General features: G+C 50.0%; 1 protein-coding gene across 10 annotated transcripts in view; it reads left to right on the forward strand.

Moving 5' to 3' along the window:
• Window positions 1–14,152, forward strand: part of LOC108155371 (mediator of RNA polymerase II transcription subunit 12) — a 46,402-nt gene that overhangs the window by 31,168 nt on the left and 1,082 nt on the right. The window contains exons 4-13 of one of the 10 annotated variants that reach the window (XM_017286144.2): window positions 1,131–2,256; window positions 3,805–7,629; window positions 8,472–8,791; window positions 9,207–9,500; window positions 9,564–9,794; window positions 10,102–11,514; window positions 11,578–11,760; window positions 11,822–11,914; window positions 11,985–12,102; window positions 12,931–13,146. In XM_017286144.2, the coding sequence (XP_017141633.2) occupies window positions 1,131–2,256; window positions 3,805–7,629; window positions 8,472–8,791; window positions 9,207–9,500; window positions 9,564–9,794; window positions 10,102–11,514; window positions 11,578–11,760; window positions 11,822–11,914; window positions 11,985–12,102; window positions 12,931–12,953 (7,626 nt within the window). In that variant the 3' untranslated portion in view covers window positions 12,954–13,146. Of the gene's footprint in view, window positions 1–1,130; window positions 2,257–3,804; window positions 7,940–8,471; window positions 8,792–8,885; window positions 9,024–9,206; window positions 9,501–9,563; window positions 9,804–10,101; window positions 11,515–11,577; window positions 11,761–11,821; window positions 11,915–11,984; window positions 12,103–12,462; window positions 12,863–12,930; window positions 13,147–14,152 lie in introns of those variants that run through there. The other 9 variants (XM_017286139.2, XM_017286140.2, XM_033389777.1 and 6 more) reach the window with 9 other exon arrangements.

The raw sequence follows: 14,152 nt of genomic DNA on the forward strand, positions 1-14,152 counted from the left end.
GCAATTCTCCCCGAAGGCAATCAAAGTTGCATGCCACCACCAGCAGCTCCAGCCACACGGTTTCTGATTACCTGCCACTTGATATCCACGGTATCCATGGCATCCCTTCGCATTCGAAACTTTAGGGGCACTTGGGGGCGTTGGCGTTGGCTTTGCCGTTGCCTTTGACGTTAAGGTTGGCGTGGGCGTGAACGTGGGCGAAGGTCATCCCATCAAATCATCTGCGATGCTACTTGATGTTGTCTGATTGCAGCAAAAGAATGGAGCTGGAAGTACAGCACGAAGGGGGTTCCAAGAGGGGCTCTGACCTAGTTCGAAAGTTTCCCGGAATTCCACCTCAGCACGTAGCAGGGTTTCACTTTTATTTGCCCTTGCCGGGGCAGGAATAAATTCTGATTATGTTGCTGTGTTGCCTTGTTGCCTGTGAGCTGCGGCACAGGATGATACAGCGAAGGACTCCATCAAGCCGAGTACAAAACGTATTTCAGGTCCATCTGCCTGAAGTGCCCTTTTAGTGCAACATTCTCTATCCATTCCCCGTCCCCATGCACATTGTTGGCCAACAGAATACCTGAGGGTCTTAGCTGGAAACTTTCCGTTTCGAGCAGCAGTCGGCTGGGAGGCCCACCCCAGACGCCTCTCAAGCCCCCGCACTTTGCTGGCTGCCCGCGCGCACTCTTTAATTGGACGTTAGTGTGTCAGTGGGTTGCTAAATTGCAGAAATTTGTTCACCCATGGGTCGGGCGCTGCAATTTCCTTCAAATGCAACTTTATGAGGCACTGGCAGACGTGGCAGGAGGAGGAGCAGGAACTTGAGCAGCTGCTTTGTGGGTCAAACGGCCAAGACGGCCAGGAAATGAGTAGCGTGCATGATTTATGGACCCGGTCCTGGGCCTGGCCAGGAGCAGCTGTGCCTCCGTGTGTGTGCCTTCGCTTGTGCCAAGTGTCGAACAAGTTACGGGCCACGCCAATCTCCCAGCGGCAGTTTTAAAATGCCAACCGCCCTACCAGCCACCCAGCCAGCCAGCCAGCCAGCCAGCCAGCCAGCCAGCCAGCCAGCCATCCAGCCATTACATAACATAACATAACCCCCTCTCTTGCTTGCTCTTTCTCTTTATTCCTCCCCGCAGGCCAACGCTGATCAGATAATCAATACCATGGACTTGCGTGCCCGCTCCGCAGCGGCCATCGTGCGACCACACTCGGCTGACTTTCTGGAGTATGAGGCGCGTGCCGAGGCCGCTGCAGCTGCGGCAGCCGCAGCGGTGGCCCAGAGCAAGCACGAAAGCGGACGTGCCCCGCGACCCAAGTCCAGCCTGGACATCAACCGCACTCCGGACAGCTTCTACTACTCGGAGGCCAGCTACGCGGAGAAGATGCGCAAGAGTGCGCTCTACCTGCAGAGCGGAGGAGCGGGCGCAGCGCAGCCACAGCAGGCGGGCAGCTATCGCACCGCAACCGGGGACTTTGGGTCGGGCGTGAACACCATTGGTTACGAGAATCCCTACGAGCGGGCGTACAAGCGCCAGGAACTGCTGGCCGAGGCGCAGGCCCAGGGTGGCGTCGCCAGCAGCATGCCACGCATGAGTCGCTCGGCCAGCCAGGGGGCAGGCTGTGGGTCGGTGGCCCGCTCTGCCTCCGCCCTGCCACAACAGCAGCAGCACCAGCACCAGCTGCAGCAGCAGCACTCGGAGGAGCTGCCTCCACTCAATGTGCATCCGGGCTCCATTTTCCCGCCCTCGATGTCCACGCAGGAGATCATATGCAAGAACGAGCAGTTTCTGCGCTCGGCCAGTGCCCGGCTACCGAAGCGCAGCGGCGGCATGGATGACGACTACTCGGCGGACAACTCGACCACAACATCGCCCACATCGGGGGCTGTGCCCTCGCCGCAGCACGCCCAAGATGGGGAGCGCAAGCGGGAGGAGTCTATGAAGCGGCTTCTGGAGTGGAAGCAGCGCATGCTGCAGTCCCCTCTCACCCGGAAGGGCGTGCAGCAGGGCGGTAGCAACATGTCTGCCATGTCGAAGCTGGGCAGCAACCCGAACATTCTGCTCTCCTCGACGGCGGTGGCCAGTGGCGCACGCTACGGCCCCCAGGCCGGCAAGACGGGCCTCTTGGTGAACGGCGCCAGCTCTGCCGCGGGTGGAGGAGCCAATCCGGCCCCAGCCGGAGGCATACAACGTTCCAGATCGGAGACTCAGGCCAATGTGGGACCCGGCGGAGTGTACAACAGCTACTCTTCGGACGATGAGGGTGAGTCCAAACACCGGCTTGATCGCATCCCATACGTATTCCCCATTTTTGCTTTGCTTTCACTCTGTCTGTCCCTCCTATGTACTACGACTGTATCTCTCTGCATCTGTCTCTATTCCGTATTTGTATCTGTACATCAGTATCGGTATCTGTATCTGTATCTGTAGCTATATCTGTATCTGTAGCTGTTGCTAACCGCGTGCTGCGTGCTGCGTTCTGCGTTCTTTACTTTTACTTTTATTTGCTCTTTTGCTTTGCTTTCAATTAGTTGCATGTTGACCCTACCGAGACGGTCTCTACTTTGCCTCTTGCGCCTGCTCCTGCTCCCGTTCCCGCTCCTCTTGTTTTGTAGTTGCGTAATTCCTTCCTCCGGGCTAAGCCCAGGGCTTACACTTGGCTGGAAACCGTTGCGTTCCCATTCTAAATTGAGCTTTAAGACAATATTTAAAAGCCCTTTTCTGCGTACTTTCCACCTTACCAACCTTACCAGCCAATCCTTTTCCCATTAACCTAGTATACCTAAGCTTTCCCCCATTTCAATGCTAATTTATCATGGCCAGACTTAACCACACAAAAGCTTCAAGTAGTTTAATATTTGTGAGCTTTTTTGTTTGCTGGGGTAGCAGCCCCAATTTGTTTGTTGCATTTTTTATGATTTAATAAATAGAGTTAATTGGAAAACAAGAAATAATCGAGTTAAACGAACCGAATCGAAACTGAAACAAAAAACAAGAAACCTTCCTGCCGTCCGCACACATCACACACAGCTACACAAACACACAAACACAACACACACACACAAACACTCATGCACAATAGAAACTTCCAAATGCGATAAATGATGATAAAGAATAATTAAAAGACGATGCCCGAAAGTAGGCAACGCAGGCGGTCCGTCGACAGCGTCTGTGTTTGTACATTTTTACTTTTCATTCTTTCAACAAAAATGGAAAATGGAAAACGGAATAATCCATAAACAAATATCTATGTAGTCACATCTATATCTCTCTCTCTACATATCTCTCTCTCTCTTTCTTTATTTTTAAATGTATTTATTTCATGGGTTTAGTTTTGCAAATGGTATAAAACATCTCCAAAAATATTCCACAAAATACATTCCATCTCTAGCGTAGCTAATTTCATTTTCGTCTTCATACATGACTGGGTGATTGGTATTTCTACTACTAAATGCCGCTGTAAACTTCGCACTAAACCCCAATAAAATACAAAAAAAAATACCACAAAAAAAACCAAATAAAACTCAACTCAAACTCAATCTGGGATCATAGCGCAATCGAACACCCATTTTGATTGAATTTAATTACAAAACCAGCAAGATATAAAAATATTTGTTTTATATTTCTTCTTTTTCCACATAAAAAATATAAATATTCTCGTTGTGTATACGTTAATTTTTGGCTCTCTTTAAACGAAAAAAACACAATTTTCAATTTGTAAATGTTGTATATGTAAAAAAAAAAAATCAAAATCGATTTTAAAAAAATACTCGCAAAAACATAAAACAAAAACGCACGATAAAACACGCAGATGGGACTGTGGATGATACAGGGTATCATGGTGGCGCGGCAGGAAGGTCTACAACAGAAACAACAACGACTAATGAAAATACAATAACAACAACAACAACGACAGGAAACACAATAGCAATAGCAACAACAACAACAACAACAATAGCATTAGAAACGAACAAAACGACAATAGAAAGACTTAGTAGTAGCACCAACTTAAGCAGTTTAACACCAACAACAACACCAACAGGAAGAGGAGAAGGAAACACACCAACAACACCAGCAACGCCAACAACAACACCAACAATCAATGCAAAATTCCATCTAAAACCCATTCTGAAAGTGCACGAGGCCAGCAGAACGCCCATTATTCAGGTACAGCCCAAACGGCCCGAAGAGAGGCCTAAACTGAAATTGCAATTGCCACCGGCGGACCTAGATGGGGAGGATGGGGAGCAGCCCGTTCCCATTTTGCCAAAGAAAACAGCGCCCAAGTCGCCGCAGAATGCCAATTATGTTCCCGTATACAACAATAAGCTGGTCAGCAGCGGCAACTACGAAAACATGGAATTTGGCAAGCCAATTCAGAGCCCAGTCCAAGCCCAGGCAGAGGCAGAGGCACCGTCCCAGGACAGTGTGGCGATTAATGATCCCGAGGAGACACCAATGCTGATGCAGCTAAAGCTGTTTAAGGAGCAGCAACAAGAGGCTGCACAAAAGCAGGAGCAGCAGCAGCAGCAGCAGCAGAGGGAGGAGGAGCCACAGACCGAGGACGATTTAACGCCAACGGCAGAAAGCAGGCCTCCACTAGGAGAGGCCTCTATAGATTATGATGATGATGATGCAGCTCGAATTAGAGACGATATACAGGCAGATGGGGATGGCGATGCCGATTCCGATGCCTATGCAGATGAATTGGAGGATGATGAGGATGAGAGCACTGCCTGTGAGGAGTACACAGATGATGACATTGACGAGGCCTTGGCACAAGATGATGATGATGATGATTATGAGAAGAAGGAGGCGTCGTCGGCTGACATGACTGACCTCCCAAGTGATAAGGAGCTGCAGCAGCTTTATGTCAACGAGCCTATTACGCCCACGGATCAGCAGTTCGATGAGAGCCACTATCTGCCTATGACACCCAAGAAGGTGGAACTGGGTCAACCAGGCACCCTCAGCCTGGTGGCCACGCACGACAGCTACTTGGAGGAGGAGAACCACTATGTGGAAATGACCAAGGGCATTCAGGACGAGGATGGCAGAAACAACTACGAGATCATGTGCATTGCCAGCACTAGCAGCAGCAAAATAACCAAAGCGGAGCCTGTTTACATGGAGCTGTCAGGGGTCAAGGCATCGGCAGCAGCCACAGCAGCCGAAGAGTCACACTGCTCTTCAGGTCGCTCTACGCTGAAAAAGGGTAAGAAATCCGGCACAGAGACTCTGAAGAAGAAGTCCAAGAAGAGGCAGGGCAAGGACATGCCGGATATACTGAAGCCAGCCAAAAGTGCCCTGGCCCTAGCCAGCGATAGCTCAGACGCCGACGACGAGAGCAGCAGGCAGCAGCTGGAGGCCAAGAAGCTGCGCTCGCGGTCGCGTTTCAGTCTGTCGGACACTTTTAGGCCGGCGTCCTACTACCTGGGCGCCTCCACACCGCTGAACAACTATGCGGAGAGCTCGGATAGCGAAATATTGCCCCCGCCGCCCATTCCCGACTCCCCGCCGCCCATGGAGGAGCTGAAGACCGAGGAGATTTTCTCCTCGGAGCACTACGACACCGTGAAGAGGCGTGACAGCAAGGTGAACCTGTCCTACGAGCAGCTGCCCAAGATGCATGCCAGCAATACGTCCCTAAATCTGTCGAAGACCGATCCCAGCACCACGCTGAAGAGCAGTCGCCTCTCCCTGCCCGACCACTTTGCCAAGGCGCGTGGCGGCACCGCATCGCGGGCTGCAGCCACGGCAACCAAGGGCACTGCCACGCCCACTGTTCTCCTGAAGCAGCATCACGCCCGCACTCTGTCCGACTCGAACTACAGCTGCCAGACGGACAACAGCTCTTCGCGCACTTCCTCGGACCTGGAACTCTATCGAAAGCGAGGACAGCAGCGTCCGTCGCCGGCCCGGTGTCCCAGCAATAACTCCCTGCCCCTGCGCTATGTGGGGGACAGCAGCGAGAACGAGTCGTCCGTGGAGTTTAGGCAGCGGTCGGACTCGGAGCTGGATCGCCAGCGGTCACGGCGACCCCTCTCCCAGGAGTCGATCAGTGAGATCGAGTCGCTGAGCGAACAGTTCGAGGAGACTCTGAGCAGCCACGAGCTGGACACGTACCTGAGCCATCTCCAGGGCAGGGATCTGCTGCCCTATCAGCACACGAGCACTAGTCATGCCACGCCCACCAGCCACCTGCTGAACGATGCCAATGCTGCGGCCGGCGCGGATATTCTGACCAATCTGATCAAGCCGCCGAAGACTTTCCGCAATGCGGATGACGGCGACGGGGAGCAGCACTTTTACGGCAACATCCACTTCCTCTCCTCCACGGACTCCATCCAGCAGCTGGGCGAAGGAGGAGCGGCTGTGGCAGCGGCAGCGGCTGCCTACCTCACGCCCATGCACAGCCGGAACAACAGCAACATATCCACGCAATCGGCTCCGTACTACTACTCCGAGCTGCCGGCACCACTGCCGCTGAACAACCAGCGGGACATCCACGCCCATGGCCTGAACATTGCCCACATTCACAATCCCATCGATCGGCACCAGTTCAATATGGATGCCCTGGTGGACAAGGACCAGGCCATCGACAGCAAGAATCTGTACTGCGTGAAGGCCAACAACGAGAAGCTCAGCTACAGCAGCAACAAGAACCTGAACCTGAAGGCGGGCCAGGCGCAGCTCAAGCTGAACAACATGCAGCTTGTGGGCGGCGAGGCAGTGGAGGGGCCAGCAGGAGAGAGCGGGGTCAGCGGCAGCAGCCCCAGCAGCCCCAGCAGCAGCGGGACCCAGAGCCATCCACTAAACCCAGCCCATTCATTTCTCACAACTACTAAAAACACAAATCTCGCTCGTAAATCGATTGGTGGTAGCCTCTTGGATGAAGGACCTCATAGCGATAGCGGTAACGATGGTGTTAACGTTCATGGTGTGGGTGTGGACAAGAGCAGACCCTCTGCAGAGTCGGCTGGCCCAGAAGGAGGCCCACTACTAACAGCAGGACGAGTGACATGCAATAATGGCAATCAACTCTCAGTTCTAGGTGGCGAACTGCTCTGGGAGGAGGACACCCTGTGGCGGGAGAGTCTGCGTCGCGTCTCGCTGCGGCATGCTCGCTCCTTGGACGATCTCGACAGGATTACCGCCGGCCCCATATGCAGCACGCCCAAGACCAAGCTCAGCCGTGAGGTGACCTATGTGAATGACAGCCAGAAGCCTCCCCAGCGGCACCAACAGTCGGCCAGCGACGAGCACGATGTCTATGTGCAGCTGATGGGCAACAGCTCTCAGACCACTCACAGCCAGGATCAGACCGATTCGGATGTGTACGAGGTGCTGCGCGAGGACACAGCCTCGAATCTGTCGCACAAGTCGAACGAACTGGATCGCGAAACCATCCGCCAATGGGATGCCATGTCAAGTGGCCTAATGAAAACCACCAGCCACAACGTGGAGACCGCAGCGCCAATGGCAACATCAGGCAGGACACCCACATCCACACGCAGTGCTAGTAGCAGTGGGCCCAAGGTCAGCCTGCCGCTGACCAGCAGTGTGCGCTCCATCATCCAGCAGCTGAATGGCAGTGGCCAAAGTAATACCGACGATGACAATGGTAATCCCATTGAGGGATTCTCCCCAGCACCCAAAGTGCAAAAGTCGCGGAACAACAACTGAACACGGTTCCCGACAAAATATGCTATACTTTCCGTAGTTTCTCATTTAGTTTTCGCACTCTCTGCTCTGTTCTGTTCTGTTGTCCAGTTTTATTGTGAATTTGCCCTGCCTGCTCATCATGTTCTGTGTTCTGTGTACTTCTTCTGTTTGCACTCGTTTGTAAATTTAGACAGACATTTAGTGTTGAAGTCCAAAAACCACACACAGATACAGATACACACACATGTATTTATGCAGAGATATGTTTGTTTTGTTGTTGTTGTTGTCATTATTGTTATGTTGTTTTGTTTAGTTAATCAACTGGTAAGCAAATTTAAACTTTTATCAATCCTATACATATATCTCATTAAGTCATTAAAGCGCCTGTAAATACGCCTCACTCTCACACACAGAAGCACCCATCTCACACACACACATGTACACGCTGTAAATTTTGAACACCATAAATACGTTAATTGTATTATATTCTGTATTATTATGGGCAGTTAAACCAATTACCATTTATCAATTACCAAAAGCAGTAGCAGAAAAACCAAAACGTTTTTTATATACCAGTTACCGCTTGGCTTTTAGCTTAGACTGTAGTTTATTGATCTATGTGCCTCTAAAAATGAGGCAACAAACTAATTGCAAAAGAAACTGCTGGGAATTCCTTTCCGATTACCGATTATCGATTACCGAATACTGATTACTGATTACTGATTGCTTTCCTAAATATTTCGCGCACGCATTGAAACTATTTTAAGCCCCTCTCCCAGTCTAAAATATTTGTTTAATAAATCCATCTCCGACTTGTAGCCTCGATTTCCGTGCGCAATGTGAACAATTTGCCCATGGGGAATCTGACAGTGAAGCCGGATCCATCCGATGGCCAGCAAGAGTCGGCCTTTGCCCCCTACTATGGCAGTGCCACGGAAACGAAATACGCCAAGGCCACAGTGCTGACGGATCGCGGCCTCTACGCCTCTGGAGCTGGTCCATCCACATCCACGCCGCAGCATCAGCAACAGCAGGAGCAGCAGCAGCAGCAGCAGCAGCAGTTCCGGATGCGACGTGTCGGCAGTCGGGCGGAAATCGATATGCTAGAGCGGGAGACGAGCAGCCAGATTAGGGTAAGTTGCCACACCAGGGAAGGGGCACTGATGGATGTACCAGTCGGGGTCGAGTGCATCCAGTCAAGTACTTACCATTTCGCACCACCCACAGAACTTGGATGTGTCGGCAGGGGATCTGTTGAGCCGCACCCACGAGGAGCTGGTCCTGCTGCTCATACAGCTGCGACGCCAGAGCAGCCAGACAGCCCGTGCCATCGAGCAGTGCTGCAGCGATATACATGATGTTCAGGTGGCTACCCGAATGATTATTTATGTCTGTCGGTGGTTGGGGTTGGGGGGTTGTCTTTGACTAACTAACGGTGCTAGTTGACTGTGACTAATCATCTCGCTTATCTTAAACCTAACTTAACTTGAGATATGCCTTTACTTTAGACACCACTAACACTTTGTTCTATATGGACACCCCTTACAGAACCGCCTGCGCAGTGCCGAGGGTCTGACCCGAGCAGAGAGCATCCAGCGACTGGACTACTTGAAGCAGCACCTGCTCGACCTGGAGCGGCAGTACGAGAAGAGCAAGCCGCTGGTCAATCTGGTGGACAACATGGTAAAGCTGGGCTCTCTGTACCGCAACGATGCCAACGGGCGGGCTCAGCCGGCCACTCTGGATCGCCTGGAGTTCAATCAGCGAATGCAGGAGCGCCAGATGCTGCAGGAGGAGCAAAAACAGTGGGAACGCCTCAGCCCCAATCAGGCAGAGTTGCAGGTGCGTTCGATTCACCTTCGATTTGTTAAGTATTCTAATGTTGAATCGAATCTGTTGATTCAGGCCAAAGTACGAGAGCTGTATCAGCTCGATCAGCTGCTGCAGGAAGAGTCGGGCATTTTGCAGAGCTTGCAGCGCGACAAGGAGGACCTGGAGAGGGCCCTGGGCGGCCTGCGGGCACGCATCCACGACAGCAACGCCACTCCCATGGCACTGGAGGCGGCCAAGAAGCAGCAGCACATCCTGGAGCGCGAACTGTCGCGTGTCCACCAGCTGCTGGCCGAGAACTCAAAGGTAGCCAAGGTGCCTAGTAGAAGTTTTTTGCAGCTACGTGTTTTTTGTCTGCTTGAACTTCGCATGTCGCTTCTGTAACTAATGAAAATCATTGTAAAACCTAAAGTCTAACACAAACTAATATTCCAATGAGCTCCTCGCTTGGGGGAAAAAGTCTTCAGGTCATCACGAGATTTGGTTCGTTTTCGTTCCCTCGGTGCAGTGACAAACGATTGAATGCAAAAGACTTCTACCAACCGCCTTTCATCTGCATGTGCCACAGCCAAAGCGTTGAACCGATTAATCATCCCCGAATCTTGTATTGCAGAAACTGGAGCAAACCGTAGCCGGAAATGCCCGTCTCGAGCAAGAGCTGCTCCTGCTCCGCCAGAAGGTACAGGCCACGCGGGCCAGCACCAGCAATGGCATGGCCAACGATGGGTCCCATGTGAATGGCGGCGACCAGACAGCTGTCGTGTTGCAGTCGGAGTTGGAGCGGGTGCAGTCCCTGGTGGGCGACATGCAGCGACAGCGCCATGAACTGAGCTCGGCCGTGCGTCAACTCACGGAGAACTCGACGCGTCTGTACCAGGAGATTGGCAACAAGGAAATGACAGCCGTCAATGGGGGTGGCTCCACCAATGGCAGCCTCAAGAAGCGCAGCAACTCGACCAGCTGGACAGAGACCGATCTGGATGCCAATATGCAGCAGTGGAACGGCAGTCGCCAGAACCTGAACGACTCGACCCTCAATCTGTCCACACCGCTCTATGTGGACACCAACAGCTCGGCCAAGTTGAGCGACTACAATCGCTACAACGGAGGCGGCAGCAGTGATGCCCTGGAAATGAGTGGCGTGGACAGCGATGGCTTCTTGGACAGCAATCCGTTCGCCAATTTGAGCAATCTCGAGAAGCAGGAGATCAAAACGGTTCGCATCGTGAAGCGGGAGTCGGAGCGTCGTCATCGCGATCGCAGCGAGCGTGGTCTCAGCAGCTCCATACAGAACCTGGACCAGGTGTTGGAGGAGGAACAGTACGCCCAGCAGCAGCAACAGCTAGCACATCAGCAGCAGCAGCAACTGTATGGCCACAGCCTGGAGGAGCAGATGACCAACGGACATCATAGCCGCTCAAAGTCGTTGCCGCGGAACTACAGCGAGCCACCGAAGCCTAGGAACAGTCGCCACATGAACGGCGGTGGAGCCGTGAAGCAGAACGGCCACCACTACAACGGCAGCAGCTACGATTACGACAGGAACAGCAACTACGAGCATCAGCCGCCGCCACCACCAGCACCGTCATCGGCGCCAATACCACAGAGCAATGGCCACCACCATCAGAACCATCATCAGAACCACCACCAGCAACAGCGGGAGCATCTGAATCCTCTGGCCAATGCCTATTTCGCCAAGCAACTGCAGCAGCAGGCGAATCCCTCGCGGGACAGTGCCAGGGTGGCACTACGCACCAAGACAGAATCATTGCAGAGCCTCAACAAGAGCCTGACGGACATCAGCCCCGAGCCGGTGTTCCAGAGCGTGGCCGCTCGTCAGATCATCAATGAGATGTCCGCTGGCTCGGCGTCGGAGGACACCGAGAAGATTGTCGAGAAGGTGCCGCCGCCGCACAAACATCGACGGGCAGTGCCCCGCGAGAAGAGACGCCACTATACCGCACCCAACAATGTAAACCAGAAGGCCATGGAGAAGGTGCAGGCGGAGAATGACATGAATCGCAATGTAAGTAGCCAAGGCACAAGGGTTCTTAAGAATTACAACTAACTGGTCACCCGATCCTTGCAGAACACAAACTGGCGAGCCCGCGATGATCTGGACATGGAGGTGGCCCTGAGGCCGCGCATGAATGCCCCCGATGTGGTGCGTTCGGCACTGGGACAGGGAGAGAAGATCTCTGAGAATACCATTGATAACTTGCTCTTGGCCCCCAACAAAATAGTCATTCCCGAGCGTTACATACCAGAAACAGTGAGTACTGCGTTTGAAAAATTTGAGACCAAATCATTTACATATTTGATGTATGCCACAGACGCCCGAATTATCGCCAGAGGAGAAGAAGCGTCGCCAGGAGAAGGTCGAGTCCATTAAGAAGATGCTGGCCGAGGCGCCTATTAGCAGCAACGTGAGTGCTTAAGCTTTTAGTCATTGAATTTATCGATTAATGGATCGATTAATCGGTCGTATATTTACAGGAGAACGAGAGCCTGCCGCCGAGCAAAATCACAGCGGAAAAGAAGCAGCGCGAGCACTTGCTGCAGCTCAACCAGATCCTGGCCCAGCAGGTGATGCAAGTCAGCAAGATTGTGGCTGGTAAGTGCAGTACTCAATGGCTCAGATAGGTCTACCATACCATACCATACCTTTGTGTTAAGTTCTAATTGATATCCTAAGCAAAACCCCATTCAAATGTTAATGCAATGCCTTGCAAGTTGAGTTTCTGTTCAATGTTTATGTTCTTACTAATACGCTCTCCAAATCGTTATGACTACAAAGCCAATAGATCTATGTATTATGTATGAATATGTATATATCTCAGAGTTCACGCCAGAGACCCCGCCCCTCGCCCACCTGTACTATCTGCGACTGTGTTTTCCCCCCATTCAAAAACTCTGTCAACTCTATGCTCTTCTAATCTATATATCTGTCTCTCAACTCTTTCTGATTTTCTAGATGATTAATGATAATATATATCATATGCATACCATCTAATCAAATGCGTTATGACCCATTCTAAATAAGATTTCTATGATCATCTCCCCTCCACCTCATTGCGAGCTCATCGGCGACGTTCAAAACTTCATAACCCTTTCACTCACACTCAAAATCTCACACACACAGAACACTTTCAGACACTTGCAGCAGTCAATCATACACCTCAGACTTGTGGCCCACATTGCCCTCTCATGCATACATACATACGTACATAGCACCTGTCCAGTTGATGTACTATAATTAATCATAAATTAAGTAACAATCGCTGCGAGTTCTATGAACTCGCGAATGGAAGTACACCAAGTACATATCAAGCAGAAGCTGAAGACTTTTAGGACTCTTTATATTTACATTCACTTGTTTAATTTATTTTATAATTTATTTGCATTTTTTATAATTTGTTTTATTTGTTTTGCATTCTTCTAGGCAATCCCACTAGTCACAACTAATTTATTGCCCCAGTAGACCAGTCGTGTTGTTTCTGTTCACATTTTGTGTTTATTATTTGTACTCGTACCCGTACTCGAATGCATTTACATACATTGTGATTGTGAGGAGGGTTTCGTTCTCATCACGATACTCGTATATTCACCCGGTTCGCGTTATCAAAACAGCAAATACCTATACTATACTATGCATACATAGAACGGTACACTTAAGTATACAGTAACTGCCATAACAACAGTAACAGCAACAACAACAGCAACAGCAACAAGAACACACCAGCAGTTGAGATTTACAGCATGCAAAACTCACTCAAAAGTAAACTCAAACTCACTTCAAACAAAACGCAAAAATTCACATACAACAAAAATACTAAAAACCGACAACAAGAATAAACAGCAACGCAATAGCAACAAGAACAAGTACAACAACAACAACTACAACAAGCACAAGAACAACAACAGAAAAATACGATTTGAATCCGTAAGTCAAGGTTTGTACACGTTTCGATAAAACATACCTACCCTACATATATATAATATTCATAAATGTAGTACTCGTCCACTACTTTTGGAGACGAGAGTCCTGTACGTAGCTTCCATGCCATGCCATACCATAATCATGCCTAAAAAACTCTGCCTAGTTTGTTAGAAACCACATTGGCCTAACTGATCAGCCTGCACGCCATAACGATACCTATCTATAACTATATAATCTACTTATATATTCAAATTGCACCCCAACACCCAATCTAACCTGAAAAGGCACAAAAAACACCACACAAACGCAAAGAAAAACTAACCAAACACTCAAAAACACTAGAAACACTCTATAGAAAGTCCGCACCGAAAAGCAAGTCGATTGGAATTTAGGGATATAGGGAGATATAGATTAAAAAATAAAACTATTTGAAATTTAAGAAATACTTTTTTAGGGTAAACAAAAATATTAAGAAATTAAAATCATTTGAAGAAATTTTTTAAATTATACCTAATTAATATCTGAAGCGAAAATTCGATTATAGGAAAATAATTCAGTTTAAAATAAGGATCAATAATATTGGTACATCAAAATTTTGAAATTAATTTGGGATTTTAAAATCAAGGAGATATTTTACCATAGATGTTTGCGAAAGTTTTTAACTCAAATTTTCAAGCCAATTGCTTAGTTTCTAAACAAAATTGCTGCACTGCCTAAAATGCGT

The sequence above is a fragment of the Drosophila miranda genome, chromosome 2 (genome assembly GCF_003369915.1).
Source record: "Drosophila miranda strain MSH22 chromosome 2, D.miranda_PacBio2.1, whole genome shotgun sequence".
Lineage (NCBI taxonomy): Eukaryota > Metazoa > Arthropoda > Insecta > Diptera > Drosophilidae > Drosophila > Drosophila miranda.